The 23,243-nt window shown below is 41.6% G+C and overlaps 1 protein-coding gene and 1 long non-coding RNA gene across 3 annotated transcripts in view; one reads left to right on the top strand and one right to left on the bottom strand.

Annotated features, from left to right (window-relative positions):
* Positions 1-5,617, bottom strand: part of cpeb4b (cytoplasmic polyadenylation element binding protein 4b) — a 123,819-nt gene extending 118,202 nt beyond the window's left edge. Inside the window, exon 1 of one of the 2 annotated variants that reach the window (XM_085995398.1) lies at positions 4,264-5,617. In XM_085995398.1, the coding sequence (XP_085851524.1) occupies positions 4,264-5,355 (1,092 nt within the window). In that variant the 5' untranslated portion in view covers positions 5,356-5,617. The remainder of the gene's footprint in view (positions 1-4,263) is intronic. The other variant, XM_085995399.1, reaches the window with a different exon arrangement.
* Positions 5,618-5,913: 296 nt separating this feature from the next.
* On the top strand, positions 5,914-10,403 carry LOC147113950 (uncharacterized). Its single transcript, XR_015079318.1, has 2 exons — positions 5,914-6,044; positions 7,825-10,403. It is a non-coding gene; the product is annotated as an uncharacterized LOC147113950 (long non-coding RNA).
* Positions 10,404-23,243: the final 12,840 nt, after the last annotated feature.

Genomic DNA, 23,243 nt, shown 5'->3' with positions numbered 1-23,243 from the left:
AATGGCTACTTCATCATACCCTTCACAGCGAATTTATGCTCCCAACTCACTATTTTTATTTCTTATGCCTTGTGCATTTGTGTACAAAACTCTTATCTGGGTAACGGTCACCACCCTGCCCATTATGGCCTGCTCTGGTGCACCACCAGTACTGCAATTGTTAGAAATTACTTTCTGCAGAGTTCCAACTTTAAGGCTATACTAAATGCAGCACAAAGAATTAAGACTTTTCACACAAGAACCTGCTATTTGGTTGGATCTCCAATAATGCATTATATGCAATGTAAACATGTTACTATATTTAGTGGAATCATATTACACGCTACTGAAGCCTTGGAACAGATTTATCAATATCTTCACTTTTACTTCAATGAATCACAATAGCATTTTCACACAAATTCAATTTTTTCCATTCTATTAGCCATTCCTTCATTGTGTACATAGAGTTTCTTCTTACAATATACATTTATGTGCACATTAAAACACACTCATTGCCAGTCAGCTTAACTGGTCCATATTACTTTGAATGCTATTAATCTCTCACACTTGTTACATGACCAGAGCTTAGTGTCATCAGCAAGTATTATATCACAAGTACTCACTCTCCTCCAAGTTCTTTATGAAACAAAACTTTGCCCATTTAGTGTCACCACTTGCTTGTTTTCCAAGCCAATTTCCAATCAAACTGGTTAAATTTAACATAGCTTCCATGAGCTTCAACCTTTTTTAAAAGCCCACAAGTGGAACTTTATCAGATCTTTTGAAATCTAGGCAAGTGAGACTGGATAACCCTCACCTCAAAACAATTCCAGTGATTTGAGGCACAATCTATAGCATCCAGGACAATGCCAGCTATCTCATGGTCTCTGAGCAAAAACAACATCCTGTAAAATGATGGCCCATTTCGCTTACCACAGATGCTTGGCTAACGGATCTATGATTGCCAAGTTGATACCTTACTCACTTTGAATATCTGGAAAACACTTACTATCCTCTACTACTCAGTTATATTTCCTAACTTGTCTATTTTTCCCCATTCATTTCCTTGAAGATTGTAAGATGCATCTTATTTGCTCTAAATGCCCAATGGACATTTATTCCCTGGAGTTCCCTTCAAGATATACTTTACTAATCTCTACACGTTACAGATTCATTAGTCAACAAGGCTGTGCTGACCTGCAATAACTTGGTATTAGAAATGCACTGCACATTGAAAACACACACACCGCTTGCAATTAAGCAATAGCTCCTTTTTGGGCCTTCACAGATTGCCTTGGGTTTACTGATCCACACAAACACTGCCAATACTGTATTTCATACTCCATCTTTACAGAATATCTTACATTCAGCTTGAATGTTACAATGAGACTGTTGCAAACCGACAATAAAAAAAAGACTCCTACAGTTCTAACTCTTCACTGATCAAACTTTTGGCAGTGTTCAGCACGATATCCCAGTTACATAAGAGAGAGAATCTTAGGTTTGCTTACTGAGTACCATAAGACTCAATCTCTTTGAAGTTACTTTATTACTCATTTTTATTCCTGCAAATAATTGGAAATAGGGCTCTTGATCCAGCAACAATCAAGTGTCGCTTAGAAGCTACTTGCCCAAGTGGACAGGTTGATTTATTCTTTTTTTTTAAATTTTTTTTAAAGTTTAGGTCAAGCACATGTTGTATTGTTTCTTGGAAGGATATTTAACCCTATTCATGTGCTAGTGCTTTCCTGCATGCCAGCATTATCTTCTTTGGCATTTAAAGGAGAAAGCAAGAGAGTGAGAGGGTGTGTGTTCGCAACGTAAAGTTCTTCCTGCCACAATCTACGCAACAGAATAAAAGCTTTTGTGTATATATTTTTTAAAAAGCCAGTGTTCTCATTTCCTACTTATATCTAGTAACATTTGTTGAAAATTGTGCAAGTATCATCAGGTGAAAACGAGACTGGACTTCCATCTGCAATAGCCTTCAAGACCAAATAGCCTGCTGACTCATCATGAATGGTCATTTGGACAAAATACTGGCCTCACGGAACTGCATCCCAGCAAGAGTCAATGCCTTCAGAAGAGATAAAAATTGAATTTTTAAAAAGTCCTAATTTGTAGAAAATATTTAGAAACTTCCTGTTCTTCACAGTCAACCATTTTGGATCGCCACGCTCAGCTAACATTACAGATGGGGCCCATTAATGAGTGCTTTTACAGGAGGGAACATAAATCAGAGGCCTTTCCCATTATGGGTGCCAACAGGGAAAAGCACCTGGGCCAGGAAACTTGAATACTAGCTAAATATGCTTGACCAATACTGACGTTTTCCTATTATGGAAAACTCTCAAATCAATACAAGTGTTATTGTCTATGGAATGGCTCACTGCAAGGTCCCACCAATTGCAATTGCAAACTCCTCCCACAGCAGTGTTCTGAAATGATGAATCAAGAAAATAAATATGTAATCGTTCCTAGAAGGTGTGAGCATTTAAGAAAGTGAAAGTGAAAAAAAACCTCTATACTGAAAGTGCTTCTGTTAAACACACACTTACCTTTCTCTTTAAAATACCAAACATACCAGCTATAAAAAGTTACAAAAATAAAATCAATCCAGCAGAAGTGTTACATGTAATCAGAGAAAAAATGACTAAAGGAAAGAACTTATAATAATGCATCACATTTTATTTTTTTAATACTGCCAATGGACACTTAATATGTAAACTGTTGGCAACTTTTAAGGTGGGTAAAATGTTAAAGCAAATTAAGCAATCGGCCAATCTACAGTCACTGTTCCGATACTAACTAACTCTCCATCTCTGATTAAGAGTACATTATCTTGTAATGACTTGCCATGTCATCAGACTATTGTACCATTAGTTCTGACCAACGGATGGCAGAGAACATTGCTACCAAACATTCAGGACATTGAGCAGCCAAGCTCACGACTGCTGGGAAGTTTAAAACTCCCTTTTAACTGCATAGGCTGAGCAGTGTACGATCTAAGGAGCTGCTGTTCAAGTGTTCTTCATATTTTTGCTCACTGTTGAGTCTATAAGTCAAAATAAAGCCAGCAAGAGCCAATAATTACCCCCTGAAAGGGAACGAGATCACATTAATTTTGCTACACCAAGGAGAAATGCCAACAGGATATCCCATTTGTCTTATTAGTACAGGTTTCAAAATTAAGGCAACAAGCAAATATATCACAGCCAGCAGCAGAAAAAATGTAACTGCCCCAAAGTTTGGAAAAAAATATTTTTTGGAATTACAAGAATAGTCTTATTATACCTTTTACACAGTGCATGTGTTGAAAGCAGTTTGTAAAAGCTCAAAGAACCATCCTGTATGCTCTCAAGTGCAAGGGCATGCACCATGTGGTCACTAGCCCATCAGGCCAGTTGTGTACGTATACACACACACACACACACACACACACACACACTTATTGGCCTCAGGTTGACCAATCTTAACTTTTGAGCTGCATCACAAATAGTTAAATCTACGTGTCTACAAATTCAATACACAAATATATTCTAAAAATTGTCCCAATTTAAATAGTACTAGATATACAATTTTTCCAATATTTTTGATGTGTTAAACATTTTTGTCCATCTTGATATTAGGTAAAACAACAGGATTTCTGCATATTAGCTTCCTGCAAATTTATACAGCATCTGATTTTTGAGCTAATAAGCTATAAAGAGCAATGGAAACAATACTTTCCTTATGTCATTAATATCTGCACCCTCTGCAAACACATTTGAAATGTATTCTTCTATTGATAATCATTATAACGCTATTAAATCTATTAGCACACAAATAATTTAATGGGCTTCAAGAAGCTAGATGGAACTGGTCTTCATTTTAAATTTAAAGGAAAAATAGAGTATCTTATTTCAAAAGAATTGCACTCTCCCAACAGCACAGGGTCGTGTTCAGTACTGGGTTTGATAAAAATCAGGGTTCTGTTTGATCTTATCAGAGGATAGAATTTGAATTGGGGAAGGGCAAAGGAAGAGTAGTCAGAATACAGGAAACTCGATTTCTGATTACTTTCTTGATGAACACTGAAAACTACATTTTTTACTATTTATAATTTAAAATAAAAGAAACGTTAGGAATTCATACTAAAACATTATGACATTTTAGACAGCAGTCCTTTGTATTTGAAATCGACATTATCGACAAGTAGAGAATGTTTTACATCTTCATCGCAACCCCATCATTTAAGAAATTGCAGCTTAACCCAAATAAAGCTTAGGCTCCATAATTGCTCACCTGAAATGGTAAAATATTATCATTCCTCAGCATACTGTCTTCCATCCAAGACTTTGGTGGGAAAGCGGAGCTGGATCTCGAGTATTTATGCGTCGGGATGTGGTTGCCCGGGAAAGGCTTCTTCATTGGAGAGATAGAATTGAGGGCTGCCATTCCGCCAGTCATCCCGCGGCGGTGATCTCTACCTTGGGATCCACCCCAAACGCCAACACCGCCGCCGGAGCTCCAAGACGACGAAGAGGATGAAGAAGGCGATGGGCTTTGGTAGCTGTTCCATGGAGAGGGAGGTTTACTGATGCTGTTGGCCAGATGAGGCAGTTGGTTGAAAGCATTTCTGTGTGGAAACGGTGCTGGATGCGGGCTGGCAGGAGACCTTCTCTGCTGTTGGTGGTGATGGTGAGGAGGCGGCGGCGGGTGATGGTGGGGATGGTGATGCTGAGAAAGAGCCATCTGAGGTGAAAAGCTACCTCCGAAGCCGGGGCTGACGTGGTGAGGGAAATTTTGGAAAAGCATAGCACCGTTAGCAGAGGGAGCGGGGACTCCCTGGTGGAAGAAATTATCTTCATTGATGGTAGGAGGAGTCATCGCTGCTGACCAGTTGCTGAAACCGGTCAAGGAGGATGTTGACGATGTGAGAGACGGCGTCCCAGTGGTGCCCGCTCCTCCTAGTCCTGAAGAAGGAGCTTCGTGATAGTCAAACCCCGACAGGATCGGCGACTCCATCCTCAGCTTCTCCTTGCAGTTGCTGTTGGACACCGAGGTGCTGCCGTTACCGCCGCCGCTCTGATTCTCCTCTTCGGATTTCGGGGACTCGGAGAGTATTACCACTTCAGGAGCAGCTTGATCCAGTCGGGGAGAAAGCTGCTGCTGCTGTTGGGATTTGGATTTTTCTGACAGCAGCAGCTCATCCTGCATGGTCTGGGTAGCCGAGGCAGGAAAAAGCCAAGCCGAACCAGAGGCGGCGGCGCTACAAAAGCCGGCGGCAGCGGCGCTCTGTTGTTGGTGGTGAGGCTGATGATATCTGACTGGAAAAGCTACCTTACTGTTGGTATTATTGGTCTGAACTAGTAAACCGAACCCGTAATCCCCCATCGAGCGTGACGGCCGCACGATTTACCCCCTTTCCCTTTTGGTTTTCTTTCTTAAATATATAAAAAAATATAATTAAAAAAAAGGGGAAAATGTCGCGTCACCGCCCTTTCGGCACCACTTTTTGCCTCAGAAAATCCAATTAACTGTTTCAAAACCAGCAGCGCTTTTTCTTTTTTTTCTCGACAGGCTTCTTTCACATACCGAGCCCGGTTATTACATTATATGTATATATATATATCGATAAATATATGTTTATATATCGCTCCCCCCCCCTTTTTTAATTTTTTTACAACAAATAAAACTTGCCCCCTTCCCCCGTCTCACACTTCTTACTCTCGCTCGCCTGGACCGACAGACTGAGCGCAATGACAGAATCGCGAGCTTCTTCCTGTTCGACGGTTTTCAGGCTCCTCCCTTCCTGCCGCCCCATTCGCCCTTCGCTCTGCGCGAAGAGGAGCGGTGACAGGGAGAGGGGGTGGGGAAACACACCGGCTTTCTCTTCCGGTTCGGCAGTTTCAAGGTCCCCCCCCTCCGGCCGACTCGTTTGCATATTTATTTTGCGTCACAAACGGGAAATCCGCACGTGGAGGCACGCGCGGATTTTAAATGAAAGTTCCAACTGAAGTGAAGGGCTTGTGTTGAGGGGGACAGGAAGAGCAGTTGAGTGTAAACGGCCTTTTGCTCATCAGGTTTGTTATCGTTTTTTCTGTGTGGAAATACCACACCGTTGATTGCAAAATATTCCGCCTCAATAGTGCAGTGAAATTAGCAGTCTCTAGTAAAATTCTATCATTTTCTTCATGAGTGATTATATAAAATGGAAGTCCCCAATCTCCCAGTAGCCCATTGATTGAAGAGGTTCAGTCTTTGTTGGTCAATATTTGGCCGACTTCCCTGCCCCCAGTATGTTTGCCACTCACTGTGCCTTGATGATGCAAATTCATGTTGAAATGTCACCACGTTGCAAAAAAATCTCATAACATTGCTTGCGCGTCGAAAGTCTTGTCCTTTTTTGCAGCCATCCAGAAAATGTTTATTTAGAAGGGAAGGTGTGAGGGGAGTACTTTTTGCCTTCTAATGTGAATTTTTGAAATAAAGATCGAAAACAAAATGTCCCTTTTTTTTTAAAGTCATCTTTTGCACTGAGTTACTCTGGGTGTATCTTGCAGTGGCTTGCATTGACTAACCTTAAAAAAAAAAAGCCTATGTTTGGATTGGCTTGGATGCAGGTCAGGATGGATTAAATTTGGAAAAGTTATTAGCCAGATATTGCTGCATATTTAGGTCAGTACTCATTCATATCGTATAGGATTGGGTGGTTCCAATGTACAAATTGAGACTTTCTGCTTTTAACATCCAATTAATATTTCTCGCACTGGGACGATGGGCTGAATGGCCTCCTTCTGTGCTCCTTCATTCTATGAATACAATGATAAGTGGTACAGTGACCTAATTTTGGTAAAACCTAAACCCATCCAGTATTTATTCAGTGTCCCTTCTCCTTAAAGGGGTATCACCACTAATATTCAGGGAGGAGAGGCCCAGCCAAACTAATTTAAAACCAAAGCAAACAAAAGTCACTAAAATAGCAAAATTAATCAAAACCAGGTGTTAGCCAGTGGCTCAGTTGGTAGCACCCTCACCTCTGAGGTTGTGGGTTCAAGTCCCACACCAGAGACATAAGCACAAAAATTTAAGTTGACACTCCAATGCAGTACTGAGGGAGTGCTGGATTGTTAGAGGTGCCATCTTTAGGATGAGACGTTAAACCAAGGTCTATGGATGTAAAACATCCCATGGCACTACTTCGAAGAAGAGCAGGGGAGTTCTTCTCGGTATCCTGGCCAATATTTATCCCTTGAACCAGCATCATTAAAACAGATTATCTGGTTATTACTCCATTGCTGTTTGTGGAACCTAGTGTGAAATTGGTTGCCTCTTTTCCTACATTACAACAGTGACTCCACTTCAAAAGTACTTCATTGGCTGTAAACTGCTTTGGGACGTCCTGAGGTTGTGAAAGGTGCTACGTAAATGTAATTTTTTTCTTTCAAGATTTGTATCTGAATAGTTTTTTTAATTCACAAGTAGTAAAGGTGAGTGATTTGTATAGGTCATTTCCAAAAATAATAGCTAAATCAGTATATCATACTCAAGGATGCTGATTGATGGTTCTCATGGAAAAATGGAAGGAATTGTGAAATTTGATCCCTTAACCACCAGTAAAAATTCCCTGAATTCTGTGTAATAAAAATGCAATTTGATTTATTCAGTCAATAAAAACCAATGGCCATAATTGTAAACAGATAGAATTGTGGAAATTGATCCCTAAAATGCAGGTAAAAATCAAGAAATCCAATGTAATAAACAGTGAATTTGAATTATTCAGTCACCAAAAATAGTGCCCCATGTCATATTCTAATTGTGCCACAGGTCTTATTAAAGATTTTTCAATTCTTCTCTTTTTAGATTCCCCACAATGTGAACCATTGTCTAAAAAAAGGCAACCAACTTGGCGGGCTTGACGTGAATGCCTCTTTCATGGCCGTAACCATTTTTATACCAGCCATTAGGGTGGTTTACAGCGGGAGGGTTTTATGGGCTTCTACAACCCAGGGGGGCCACCCACACCAGACACGAGTATCCTGCTGGATGTCAACCCAGAATTTAGAGCTGCAGCTCTGGTCTCCATGCGCCAGTTTCAAACCCTGTGACTTCTGACTCGGGTGGGAATCCTACCACTATGCCAAAGGCTTGCTCCGAAGTAGGTTGTGACAGACTTGGACTTCTGTGGTAGAAGATTTTTACAGAATCTTTGTAAATGAAACATTGCTGGTTACAATGTATAACCATGTAAGTGGCAAACTCCATCTCTGGAGTGCAACAACTGTGATTGGTATCAAATCTGAAGTATGTTAGCTGCAATAAATGTGTTTAAACTACCAGAAAAAGGTTGCAACAAATCTTCATCCCAAACTGGGATCTTGCATCAAGAAGCACTGTAGGCTGAAGGTGATGAATAAGGCGTAGTGGAGAATCTATATAAAATCTTAGTAAGACTGCAGTTGGAGTACGGTGTGTAGTTTTGGGCTTCATACCATCAAAAGAGTGTTGAGGAAATAAAGAGGGTACAGCACCAATTCAGTAGGATACTGTCTGGTACAAGGGAATACATATATGAAGAAAGACTTGGAAAAACTGTGACCGTGTTTGATCAGAGGAGATTAAGGGGTGATTTGATAGAGGTGTTTAAAATTATAAAGGGATGGGAACAAAGTAGATAGAAAGATGGTTCCCAGTGATTAAGGGGGCATAGATAATGATTAAATGTAAGAGATTTAGGATTGAGAGCAGGAGAAATATTTTTTACAGTGTTGCGAGACTGAAATGCATTATTGAGTTATAAATTGAAGCAGATAACTTGTCAACATTTTAGTTAGGTTAAAGGTAAAGGGACTAAAAGGGATAAAGAAATAGGACAGGCATATAGGATTAGGAATACTGCTCGTGTGGAGAATAAACTCCAACACAGACTGGTTAGGCCGAACAGCGTGTTTTCATGTTGTAATTTCTATGCAAGGCTAAAGCTGAACCCAATCCAAAGCCAAGTTGGGGATATTACTGATAGGCTAGGGACAAAGGTAAAGGTCACAAAACGCGAGAAATGCAAATTAATTGGAAAACACATTTACGACTTCACTACACATGGTGCACAAAGAGCTCTTCACCTGTTGTTGGGTAGTGTAGAGACAGTTTTTGCTGTGCATCTCATCTCCCAATAAAGATAATCAAACATTTGTCCATAATTATAGATTACAGACCACTGGGCAATGCAAAAACAGTGGGAATATCACAACAGCTTGAACCCATACATTCTGACTCAGAAACTAGAGTAGCCAAGATAGCACTTAGATGTACAATATCAGCTCAACTACAGTTTTTAAAAAAAATCAGTTCCTCTGATAGTACTGTGCATTTATAAAGTGAGTAGCTGAGCCATACAACTGGGTGTTGGCAGGAACACTACAACTAGCTTCAGTACTACAAGATTAGGGAGCTGTTAATTGGCCAGAATTCCCACTCCTGTTCAGTATCCAGCAATCTGGTGAAAATGCACGTGTGGTGGTGATGACCTGATTGGGCTTGGCTCTGATGCCCTCCAGTGAATGACTAGACTGCCGACCTGCTGACACCACCAGAATCGCATATAAATAATTGCCACTCGGGTGAGATATTGGAGGATGTCCGGCCCCTGTGGGAATATACACAAGCAAAGGATCAACACCTTCACAAAAAAGGGGAGGGAAGAAAAATTAGTGAAAGGAAAGAAATTTCAAGCTCTTTTAATGTTAAATGTGATGAAGAAGGTTTGCTCTCTAAGCACAATGAGCAAGTGAATTCCCCCTATTTAAGTGTGTAATCAAGTATTGAGACTCCAATTTACAGTAAAGACTTGTATGTTGGTTTTATTGTTTTTTATTCAATATCTGCCAGTTTCAAGCTGTTTACTTTTTGTTTTTTTAATTGTCCTTGCATGAAATGGACCAGAAGCCCATCCTGGAATATTTGCTGTAGACATGTGGGCAATGTAATGCTGTAATTTGAGTACCAGTGAAAGTTCAAGAATTTCGCAGTGAGTTTTATCTTGCTCCAGTTGGTTATGGTGAGTGTACTGCATGGTCTATAGATGTGTGCACACTTTGTGCTGTAACGACGATGTTGGCCAAAAGCTACATGACAGGAAATATCAAAATACAGAAGAAAACTGCCTGTTGAAAGCAATTGGAATTAAGGGACAACGGTGCCAAATGCTTCAATATTTACTAGCCGTTCCTCTGCTTCACTTGTATGCGCCAGCATCTGTGGAAACATTTTTCACATTTCCACAATTGCAGTATTATGACAGCATCATGTAATAGTTTGTAACACTTTACCAACCTTAAAATAGTCTCCAACTAAAGCGACATTATTTTTTATAAACACAGAGTGTAAGTCGGACTAAGGAAAATGTTCAGTGCCATCTCACCAATTAAATATGTATTTTTGTTTCCACGTCTGCCTTATTTCCATAAAGCCAGCTCTGCCGCTGAATATTTATGAAGCTGGCTGTAATTCACTCATAACCTTGTTGTTCATGAGTTACCTAGGTAGTCTTACTCTGAAAGTAAAAATGTATTTCACAAGGATAGTCTTCAGTTTGCTCTATGTATTCCTCGTTTCCCAAATTTATATTCAATTAATTTATCATCTTGGATCTTTATGCCCAAGAAAAATCAGTTGAAACTGCGCCATGACGTTATTTCATCACTGTGATGTAATTTCTTGTTATGCTCATCTGGATATCAGGAATCACTGAGCAACAGTTACCATGGGCCAGTATCAGATGATATTCAATCACATTATTCCCATTAATCAAGCACAGCACTCAAAGTCAGTCCTGTGGTCACCATGGACCAATAAGCTATCACAATATAAACTTAAGCCTTTACCTGCAGGTCCAGAACACTGCAAATCAAACATGGAAAAGTCTGATCAGTCACAAGTTTATCAGCAGCCAATGAGATTTCCAGAAAGTGGCAGGAACATCGAACTGACTATGATTGCTATTGCTCATGAGATTGCTAGAAACGAATAAACATTTGGAATGGTCACATGAATACTGGCTCATAAGAGATACTTACCTTTCCAGAGTATGAGAACTCAATCTGTATATCCCATTTCTAATCACTACCGATTGGTTTTCACAGTATACACATTGCTGTGCATTTTGATCTTCTAGACTGCACTATCATTATTTTTGTTGTAGTGAATCATTATATCATGGGGTAGCAAAATGATAAATACTATAGACTACGTGATGCCACCGCAATTAAAGGAAGGAACACTCCAGGATAATGTTTGAAAAGAAAACAGTCCTTTGTAACTTAAAAGAAAATAGAAATTGAGATTTTTCAAAGAAAACTGTCGACGAGGTTCATTCTCTTTCTGGTGGAGTGGAAAAATTCACACTGGCACAATAAAAATATTGAGGTTTGGGTTAGACTACATTGTTCTAGAAGAGCAGAGGGACCTCTCCTCTGGAACATGGGAGTACTCAATGCTGACACTGGGTAACCAAAGATCTATTTCCCATCACTGATATTCTCACCTTGAGGAGCACAGTAGGTCATTAAAGGTACAGGTAATGTCTACAGAGGTAATGAGAGAAACAAGTAAGGAGATAGTTATAGCAATAGAGTGAGGTTTATTTTGTCAGCAATGCCATGAGAGACCAACTAGTTCAACAAAAAGTTACAAGATAGTAATGCATTAAAAAGGTTTGAGTAATATTGTAGCAATTTGGATTTTGCCTGTGTTGTCTGAGCTAGATTCTAAAATGTTAAATTCAGCAATTTTTCTCCCAACCATAAGCCAGCAGCCTGAAACCATGCTGGTTTCAATTGTGATTTGAAGTGTTCATTAGTTATTCAAGGGCGGAGGGGCGCAGGGAGCTTAGCCAAGGCAGGCACTGAGGAGTCTTGTGCTCACACATCAAAGGGTAGTAACTCTGACAGCTTGGTGGGCTGAACCGCCTCCCCTGCCCCCAACCCCCTTCCTCCAATATCACAGACTTAAGGCAGGTGGCAGAGAACTCTATCTATCTATTGCCCTCTATCCCTGTTTTTCCTCAAACACAGAGGGCGAGTTGTTTCCTAATGGGCAGCAACAGGAAATTGCCTGCATTTTAAAAAGGTCTGAACCACCTAGCTTTGAATAACTTAGCTAAAGAAGCCAGCCCATGTTTATAGAGTTTATAAGTTGCATGTTTATTATTTTCCATATCTGAGGAGCACAGGAAATTGACTGTTCTCACTGATAACTGTATACTGCCTATTCATGTACTTCATGGTTGTCTTGACGTCGTGGTTGTCTCAGCAGAGTGCTTTTAGTCCATCTCTGGAAAGAGAAAAATGCACGTGGCAGCATGTGTGATATTTCAGTTGGCCATATACAGAGAAAAGTTGTCTATTACAATCCCTGGGTTTAGCTAGATATTGGGCAGTAAAAGGCTACTGAGAATCATAAGGGCATGAGATCCGCTCACAGGATTGACTGGTTATGCTTAACCCAACAGAACAAAAACTTAAAATTGTGACAATCATAAACCATGAGAATGAAGCTTGTGTGATACATGAACCCCAGGATGTGTGACTGCCTTGACATACACAAAAACTGTGTTACTCAATATATGTGCAATATAAAATTATGGGGGCAATTTTAACCCACCCAGCCTGGCGGGAATGAGTAGGGCAGGCGGTTAAAATTGCTTCAGGCTAATTATCGCAGTGTTCCCGCCAATCACCATTTAACTATGCAGTTTTGTGAATCGGCTGAGGCATCCGCCAAAGACAAGCAGGTGCCTCATGAATACCTGCAAATCTGCATCCTATGATGTCATTAGGATCCTGACCCGATTTTAGTACAAAATCACAGAAGTCCGCCTCGTGCTCAACCTGCTAGTAAAACCCGGCAAATTTGGTCTTTGAGCGCCACTGAAGCAGCATTTAAAGGGACACTCAGCTGCAGGGGATTAGATCATAAGATCTGTGTGCATTGTGCTGTTTGGATTGCCAGGAAAGTTTCCAGCTTCCAGCTTGCTTCATTCTGACACTAAGTTCTAACTGTTTATGGGTGCCATTATTGTCAGTTTGATTTGTATGGAGTTGGATGGGAAGCAGCAGCAAACACGAGCAGCAGGTGGGCATATTAGCAGGTGAGGGGCTGCTCATAGGAGGCCATATGCAGCACACAGGATCGATAGGCCAAGAGTCTGCAGCATTGCTGGAGGTGGTCACACTCTCCAAGATAAACTGCAGAGTGCTGATGCCATGCAAGATAACACCACACAGGCTGGAAGCGGACTCCTACATACTTTCAGCCATGGTGCTAAAACTCCTTGGTGGGCCTTCCAATATCTCATATAACTGCTTGTATGTAGCAAGCGGTTTTCTTTTTATAGCTGGGTCCTTGGTGTCCTCATCTCTGTCCTGCTCAGCAGAGCGAGAAGAGGACCTTGCCCTCCAGCGAGCCTTCTGCTGGGCTGTCTGTTGCAAGACCCTGCTGCTGCTTGCTCATGCTGGGTGTTTCACCACATGCAGACCCCTCTAGCTCACAGTCTAACCCATGCGGAGTGCCAATTCTGTGCTGGTGCTTGGGAGGGATGGAACATGTGGTGGTTCATCCTCAGGAGTATTGTCCTCCTCCAAGAGCTCTTCTTTTGCAGGGTCCAGGTGCTGAGAAGGACTTCGAGGAAAGAGAAAAGTAACAAGAGTTAGGATGGCACTGATAGGCTGGACATTAGCAGCTGACAGTCTTCAGAATGCAGCTTTAAGTTGTCAAGCTATCTGTGCGATTTGCTGAGGTGATTGGAGGATTACAAATAATATGTAGCCGCCCTGCCAGCCACGCCTGCTCCGATGCTCATAGCTTTAGTCTGGTCACAATCCTGGGAGGAGTTGCTGGTTCTGTAAGTGCGAGCATGTGAGAAAAGAATGCTGTTAGTGGCTGGTGTGAAGATCGCAAAGGAAGATGTGAGTGTGTGCAATGAGAAAGAGGTGGTGCAGTGTGCCCTTGTGATTGGAAGTTGAAGGATGTAATGGAGAGTAGGGAACTGTAGAGAGTGGTGGAGGATGAGGTGAAAGGAGCTATTGTTGAGAGAGATGGAGCGATGAAGAGCTATACTCGCCTTTGCTGCTCTTCTGCGGTCATTTAACCTCTTTTTACATTGATCCCAGGTCCTGGGGTTGATGCTCCTGACACTGACCCTCTCTGTCCAGGCCTGCTGGATATTCGTCCTGGGGATCTTCCTGCGGGTGCTAGAGAACATAAGAAGAACAGTACCTCTCTCCTTGCCCTGACCTCCAGGGAAGCATCAGAAAATCTGGGGCAGCCCTGCAATTCATTCTCCTACTTAATCCTTTTCCCAGCAGTGTAACAAGCAGATTAGGCAGAAACTCATTTTAAAAAGTGCATTCCTGCTTTAAATAGGCCTCGGGCGGATCGGCGGAAACTGCGCTGCGAAAATGAGCGAGCTACCTGTTTCTCGACACGATCGGGTGGGCAGCCCGCCTGTCATATTAAAATTGCCTGGGCCTCACGCTGGCAATGTCATGGGGGTTTGCCGCTTGCCCGGCCCATCGCCTGCCCAGCTCCCGCTCCGGTTTAAAATCGGGGATTATATCTTCATTTTGTAACTACATTAAAGAGAAATCTGCAGTGGAGATTCAAACTGCTGATGGGCTTCTACAACTGCAGCACATGAATCATACTGCAGTGGTTTTGCTGTGTGACTCATACTGCAGTTATGTGTAATTTTTATTTCACTAAGCATTGCAGTGTAATAGGCTACACACATATAATACACACACTATACCTTTGGTCAGTAGTGGACATTCTAATTTTCTATTATTCATAAGTGTTTTGAACTCTTTACTTGCTGCAGGTGCAGTGGTAAAGTATACTTTGATGTAGAAAATGCAGAATCAAGCTGAAGGGCCAAAATGTTGCACACTGTGCAGTATGAGAATAGAGATGGAAGATGACATGTTATGAATAACAGTGCAACCTCAGGACAGACAACATTCCATTCTAGCATTCTGTGAAGAAAAAATTCATTCATCAGATCAGGTCTGGAAAATTAGCTGAATGGATCAGACTCAAACAATAAGCCCTGTGGATCAGTAAGGCAAAGCCTTGTTAGTTACATGGTTGAGAGAGCAACCTCATCTCGCAGATCTAGCACAGCAACAAGGGACAACAATAGACTGTTTGGATATTGTGACTTAAAACTTGCACAATAGTTAGCCTAAATCCAGTATCATACGTCACTGAAAGGATTATGTGATCACTATCTTACAAACATTAATAATAAAAGGTTAAATTACCATCCACGATAGCAGCATGAAGATGGTTGAGGGGAGATTCAATGAGTTTAGAAGTGCGAAATAAACAGAGGTAGGCAGTTATCAAGTACAACTGTTATTTTTATAACAGTATAGATTATCAGCAGCACACCAACAATATTAACAATAAAAACTTGCTCAAGATAGCAACGTAGTAAAATGTTCCACGGCACTTCACAGAAGCAAAATTGGAAATAAATCAGCCAAAGGAGGAGATATTAGGAGGGCAGATCAAAAGCTTTGTTAAAGGGTGGGGTTTTAAGTAGAGTCTTAATGGAAGAGAGGGAGATGCAGAGGCAAAGGTGCTTAGCCAAGGAACTGTAGAGCATGGGGCCTGGGCAGCTGAAAGCATGATTCCAATGGTGGGGCAAAGGAAAGGGGGGATACACAATAGGCCAGAGTTGGAGGAACAGAGAGTTTGGTGGTGGTGGGGGTGGGTGCTTGTAGGGCTGCAGGTGTTTTCTGACATAGTGAGAGTTAAGGCCGTGCATGAATTTAGACACGAGGAATAGCATTTTAAATAAAAACTGAAAATGCTGGAAATACTCAGCAGGTCAGGAATGGATTTTTAAATTGGTGCGGTTGGGGGACTGTGAGCCAATGGAAGTCAGGAAGGACAGGGATGAGCAGGGATCGGTGTTTGAGCAGCGGAGTTTTGGATGAGCTGAAGTTTACGGACGGTGGAGGGTGGGAGGCCAGCCAGGAAAGAATTGGAATAGTCGGTCCTGAGGTGACAAAGGCTTGAAGGTTTCCGCAATAGATGAGTTGAGATAGGGCCGAAGGGAAGTGATGTTATGGCAGTGAAAGTCGTCGGTCTTTATGGAGAGAATATGAGGTTGAATAGGATGCCAAGGTTGCGAACAGTCTGATTCAGCATGAGACAGTAGCTAAGGAAAGGAATGGAATTGGTGGCGACGGTATGGAGTTTGTGGCTGGGACGGAAGACAATGGCTTCGGTCTTCCCAAAGTTTAACTCATCCAAGACTGGACAAAAAGTCTAACAACACAGAGGTAGTGGCGGGGTGACGAGAGGTTGTGGCGAGGTAGAGCTGAGTGTCGTCAGCATACTTGTCGAAGCGGACACCATGTCTCAAATGATGTTGCCAAGCAGCAGCATGAAGATGTGGATGAGGAATGGTCAAGGATAGATCCTTGGGGGATTCTAGAGGTAACAGTGCAGGGACAGGAAGAGAAGCCATTGCTGGAGATGCTCTGGCTACAATTGGTTAGCAAGCGAGGCCAGTCCTATTGAGCTGGACAATGGAGGAGAGCTGGAATCTGCTCATTATCTTCTGTGTTAGAGCTTCCAAAAGACTGGTTAAAAATAACATAAAACCATCCTCATAAACTTTATTGCTACATCTTTTATAGAATAGCACAGGCTGGAGTGTGATGTAAGGACATTTTGGGCTGGGAAATTGGATCGCGCCTGAATCAGGTGGTAATCCTATTGCTGCGCATGCTGCAAATGCCTAATGAGGCCAGCAGCAAGACCACAATGAATTGGTCCGCTGGCTTCATTAGGATACTGTGGTCGCCAGTTGCGGCCCCAGAGGCAGCCCTCCGATCCAGCGGGGGAGTAAATTTGGCCATGTAGGACGCCTTCCAAGGGCCATGAGTGAGTCAGGGGGGTGGAGTGGTTGGGGGAGGGGAGGGTGGAGGCGCTCCTTCTCCTCCAGGCTCCACATCTGGTAGTTTTTTTTAACGTATCTTTTTGGTGGAAACCCTTTAAGGACCACTGGTTAGGCCGCATGTAGGCCAGGTAATCCTGAACGCAGCAGGCCCAATCCTGTTTGGATGCGGGAGATTGGCCCACTAAATTGAACCTCATTGAACCTGTTTTCCGCAACAAGTTCCAATTTGACTGCACGGTATTTAGGTTACATCATAAAAGATTAGGGCTTCACACTTCATGAACCTTTTTGGTGTATTACTTGTGTTATACTTTAGTGTAAACAATAATGGTGCCAGTTATTTCTTCCATGTGCACAAACATAAAATGGGTACGACGCCAACACATGCTTTGACTACCTGGCCTAATTAATGCAGGCATTATCTTAGTGCCTGAAGAAATGAGCGAATGGTGTAACAACAACTTGCATTTATATGGTCCGATATCCTTCACAAAGGAGGAAGAAATGTAGACACCAGGAAGGAAATTTACCATCCTGGCCATACACCTAGTTTTGACTTTGTCCCCAAGCTCACAAAAAGTTTGGTACTGATTTATTGAACCCCATACTCCCTCCATCCATATAGGCATTCTATTTTATTTATTCTTAGAATGAAATGTTGCATTTGAAAGAAAAAACTCAACGTGTAGTTAATACAAGTAGATATAATTCCTTTTTTTGTCTTTGGGTACATATGGGGCACGTGCTGTGTTTATTATTCATAGCAAAATAGTAAACGAAAGTATAAAAATGCATTTACGATTTTGACAAATAGCGAATATAGGAAATCTTCACCAAAGGTTGATTACATAAGAACATAAGAACATAAGAAATAGGAGCAAGAGTAGGCCAATCGGCCCCTCGAGCCTGCTCCACCATTCAATAAGATCATGGCTGATCTGATCCTAACCTCAAATCTTCTATCACTCTGCATCCACCCGAACCCATGTGATCTCCCGGGAGAGGCGAAAAACCAGATAAAGACCTAATGGCCAATTTGGGAGAAAAAAATCTGGGAAATTCCTCTCCGACCCATCTAGGCGATCGAAATTCTTCCAGGAGATCACTCTGTCCCTATATTTTCTACAGTACTTACCTTCTGTAAAGACGATCTCCACCCCAGCCAGGAACAGGAATAAAACCATCTCCTGAAATCTAACAGAATTAGAACACAGTAGGAGCAGAACAAGGCTACACGGCCCCTGGGCCCGCTCCACTACCCACAGGGCCATGACCATTCCGAACCCAGACTCATGTCCAATTTCCTGCCCGCTCCCCGTAACCCTTTATTCCCTTTACTTCTAGGAAACTATCTATTTCTGTTTTAAATTTATTTAATGATGTAGCTTCCACAGCTTTCTGGGGCAGCAAATTCCACAAACCTACCACCCTCTGAGTGAAGAAGTTTCTCCTCATCTCAGTTTTGAATGAGCAGCCCCTTATTTTAAGATTATGCCCCCTAGTTCTAGTTTCACCCATCATTGGGAACATCCTCACCGCATCCACCCGATCAAGCCCCTTCACAATCTTATATGTTTCAATAAGATCGCCTCTCATTCTTCTGAACTCCAATGAGTAGAGTCCCAATCTACTCAACCTCTCCTCATATGACCACCCCCTCATCCCCGGGATTAACCGAGTGAACCTTCTTTGTACTGACTCGAGAGCAAGTATGTCTTTTCTTAAGTATGGACACCAAAACTGTATGCAGTATTCCAGGTGCGGCCTCACCAATACCTTGTACAACTGCAGCAATACCTCCCTGTTTTTATATTCCAACCCCCTAGCAATAAAAGCCAACATTCCATTGGCCTTCTTAATCACTTGCTGCACCTGCATACTAACTTTTTGAGTTTCGTGCACCAGGACCCCCAGATCCCTTTGTACTACAGTACTTTCCAGTTTCTTGCCATTAAGATAATAACTTGCTCTATGATTTTTCCTGCCAAAGTGCATAACCTCACACTTTCCAGTATTGTATTCCATCTGCCAAATCTCTGCCCACTTACTTAGCCTGTCTATGTCCCTTTGCAGGTTTTTTATGTCCTCCTCACTCACTACTTTCCCTCCCATCTTTGTATCATCTGCAAACTTTGATATGTTACACTCGGTCCCCTCCTCCAAATCGTTAATATAGATTGTAAAGAGTTGGGGACCCAGCACTGACCCCTGCGGAACACCACTAGTTACTGGTTGCCAATCTGAGAACGAACCATTTATCCCAACTCTCTGCTTTCTGTTAGAGAGCCAATCCTCCACCCACGCCAGAATATTACCCCCAATCCCGTGATTTTTTATCTTGAGCAATAATCTTTTGTGTGGCACCTTGTCAAATGCCTTTTGGAAGTCTAAATACACTACGTCCACTGGTTCCCCTTTATCCACCCTGTATGTTACTTCCTCAAAAAACTCAAGCAAATTTGTTAAACATGACTTCCCCTTCATGAAACCATGCTGAGTTTGCCCTATTAAATTATGTTTATCCAAATGTCCCGTTACTGTCTCCTTAATAATGGACTCTAACATTTTACCAACCACAGATGTTAGGCTAACAGGTCTATAGTTTCCAGCCTTCTGCCTACTACCCTTTTTAAATAAGGGTGTTACATTAGCAGTTTTCCAATCTGCCGGGACCTTTGCTGAGTCCAGTGAGTTTTGGAAAATTATTACCAATGCATCCACAATCCCTACCGCTACTTCCCTCAAGACCCTGGGATGCAAACCATCAGGTCCAGGGGATTTATCCGCCTTGAGTCCCATTATTTTACCAAGTACCACTTCCTTAGTGATTTTAATCGTATTTAGTTCCTCCCCCCCTAGAGCCCCCTGTTTGTCCAGTGTTGGGATATTCTTAGTGTCCTCTACTGTAAAGACTGATACAAAATAATTGTTCAGTGTTTTTGCCATCTCCATGTTTCCCACCATTAATTTCCCGGTCTCATCCTCTAAGGGACCAACATTTACTTTAGCCACCCTTTTTCTTTTTATATAACTATAGAAACTTTTACTGTCTGTTTTTATATTTTTTGCTAATTTACTTTCATAATCTATCTTCCCTTTCTTAATCAATCTTTTTGTTATTTTTTGCTGTCTTTTAAAGACTTCCCAATCTTCCATCCTCCCACTAGATTTGGCTACCTTATATGCCCTTGTTTTTAGTCGGATACTATCCTTAATTACTTTACTTAGCCACGGATGGCTATCTTTTCTTTTACACCCTTTTTTCCTCAGTGGAATATATTTTTTTTGGAAGTTGTAAAATAACTCCTTAAATGTACACCACTGGTCATGTACCGTCTTACCCTTTAATCTATTTTCCCAGTCCACTCTAATTAATTCCGCTCTCATACCTTCATAGTCTCCTTTATTCAAGCTCAGCACGCTTGTTTGAGATCCAACCTTCTCACCCTCTAATTGAATATGGAACTCAACCATGTTATGGTCACTCATTCCAAGGGGATCCTTTACTAGGACATTTTTAATTAATCCTGTCTCATTACACAGGACCAAATCTAAGGTTGCTTGCCCCCTGGTCGGTTCAGTTACATACTGCTCAAGAAACCCATCCCTAATACACTCAATGAACTCTTCCTCAAGGCTGCTCTGCCCAATTTGATTTGTCCAGTTAATATGATAATTAAAATCCCCCATAATTATAGCTGTTCCCTTATTACAAGCCTCAACTATTTCCTGATTAATACTCCGTCCAACAGAGTTGCAACTGTTCGGAGGCCTATAGACTACACCCACTAGTGTTTTTTTCCCCTTATTATTCCTTACCTCCACCCAAACTGTTTCACTATCCTGCTCCTTTGACCCAATATCATTTCTCTGTATTATAGTGATTCCTTCCTTTATTAACATAGCCACCCCACCTCCTCTCCCTTCCTGCCTGTCCTTCCTGATTGTTAAATAACCTGGTATGTTTAATTCCCAGTCATGGTCACCCTGCAGCCATGTTTCTGTAATGGCCACAAGATCATACCCATATGTCATTATTTGTGCCGTTAACTCATTCATTTTGTTACGAATGCTACGTGCATTCAGATAAAGAACTTTCAAATATGTTTTGTAACACTTAGTTCCTGTTTTTTCCCTTTTTAGTGCTTTACTTTTTACTCCATACCTTCTGTCCCTTCCTGACACATTCTGTTTTTTAATTCCCCCACTGCTACCTAAGTCTATGACCTTCTCTGTTGTCATTTCTATGATTTGCTCTCTAGAAACCTCCCCCCCACTAATTAGTTTAAAGCCCTCTCTACAGCCCTAGTTATATGATTCGCCAGGACTCTAGTCCCAGCACTGGCCAAGTGGAGTCCGTCCCAACAGAACAGCTCCCTCCTGTCCCAGTACTGGTGCCAGTGTCCCAAGAAGCAAAACCCATTTCTCCCACACCAGTCTTTGAGCCACGCATTTAACTCTTTAATTTTATTTATCCTAGCCAAATTCGCTCGTGGCTCAGGTAATAACCCAGAGATTATTACCCTTGAGGTTCTGTTTTTTAATTTGACCCCTAGCTGCTCATACTCCTTTAACAGAACCGTCTTCCTTGTCCTATCTACGTCGTTTGTACCAACATGGACCACGACAACTGGATCCTCCCCCTCCCACTGCAAGTTTCTTTCCAGCCCAGAAGAGATGTCCTTAACCCTGGCACCAGATTATGCACAAGAGTATGGTAATAACTGGAAGTTACTCTGCATTCTTGAGACTCTAGTTTAAAAATGATGTGCCAGCATAAAGTTATAATCAGGAAACTGTTGTGCATTTTTTCTTATTAAAGTCTTGTATTATTTTGAATGGTAATATTTGCATAAAAACCGTGCCTATTGAAGTGAGGGAAAAAAATAAGATGTTCCATCAAAAAGCTCCTCATTAAGCTGTGTGCATTTCTTGTGGAGCTTTTCCTTTGATGATTCAATTAGATTATTTACTGAGTAGCTGAGCCATACAGATCAGGAAGATCACAGGATTGATCCTTGGTCTGTGTTGAGTTAGCTGATCTCAGCTGGGCTGACGGTGGGGTACTACAATTGATTAACCTCAGTACCGCTGGGTTAGAAAGGTAAGAAATTGGAACAGTATCCCATTCCTGATCACAATCTAGTGGTCTGTGTTGAAAGTGTTTTGTGCTTGAACATTCATTGAGGACAGGTTTGGGCTCAGCTCTGGTGCCCTCAGTGGTCAGATTCCATGTTAACACTCATTATCAAGATTCGCGTAGGAATAATGGGCACTTGGATAAGAGAGTGGAGAGCACCTGGTGCTCATGGGACTATATCTCAGTAAGGAGTCAACACTTTAAAGAGTGGAAGAGAGCAGGAAAATATAACTACAGGGCCCTGCCATGACAATGTTCACAGGCTTCATAGTGCCACATTGAAGCTATCAAAAGCTAGATGTAATTAAAAAGTATCTAAAATGGTGGCATGGATGTGTATTTTGAGAAGCCTATCCAGTACCTTTGCATCTGATAGGGTGATGATTAAAACTGTTTTGGACCTCCTGAGAGGGGAGGCGCTGCTGGTGATTTCCACCTTGCCACAAATTCCTAGCCCTCTGGGATTAAATTGCAACATTTCTCCCTGTGGTGCAATTACTTCAGTGGAAAAATGACACATATGGCCTTCAATTGCACCAAATGTGCAGCGGTAATGTCATTTACATAGCGCTTCTGGTCAAACCATAACAACTTATGGTTTAAAACAACACAGAAAACTGCTGAAAATTGTGTTTTTGAAGACATTTATCAAAAAATACTTGATATCAACGCAAACTGTACACATTGGGGGCAAAAATTACTTTTGAGAATAGGTTCTATACGGTTCAGCATATCTAAAATCCAGCTTGAACATTAAGCTGCTAATGTGTTTTACACAGTGAAAATTCATATGCATTGTATTTGTATCTTTGGTTTGACATAATAAAAGTGACACATGTCTATAAACACCTGAATATAAATAGCTCACTGTAAATAAAAAATATTTTCTAACTAGTTATTATGTTATGTTGATGCTTAGCCTAGGAGTAACAAAAGAAACAGGCAGCGAATGTGAGCCATAAAGCTCACTGATATGGATCTAGAGACTGATTAAAATTTAAGGATGGACTGGTTTAAACCTGGTCCCTCCTCTACCTTTCTGGAGTCTGCTCAATCTTATTTACTAAGGTAAAGAGCAGCACTGCCCATTTCAGGATGACTAACTGTAGACAAGGTTCTTGAGCATCGCAGCTGAATTATAAAATTCAAAGGAAATTTAATTGCATCCTTCCG

The sequence above is a fragment of the Somniosus microcephalus genome, chromosome 8 (assembly GCF_052327205.1).
Source record: "Somniosus microcephalus isolate GS21.2 chromosome 8, FLI_Smic_1.0, whole genome shotgun sequence".
NCBI lineage: Eukaryota > Metazoa > Chordata > Chondrichthyes > Squaliformes > Somniosidae > Somniosus > Somniosus microcephalus.
The sequence above is the reverse complement of the archived record's forward strand: the minus strand, read 5'-3'. Positions and strand labels throughout refer to the sequence as shown.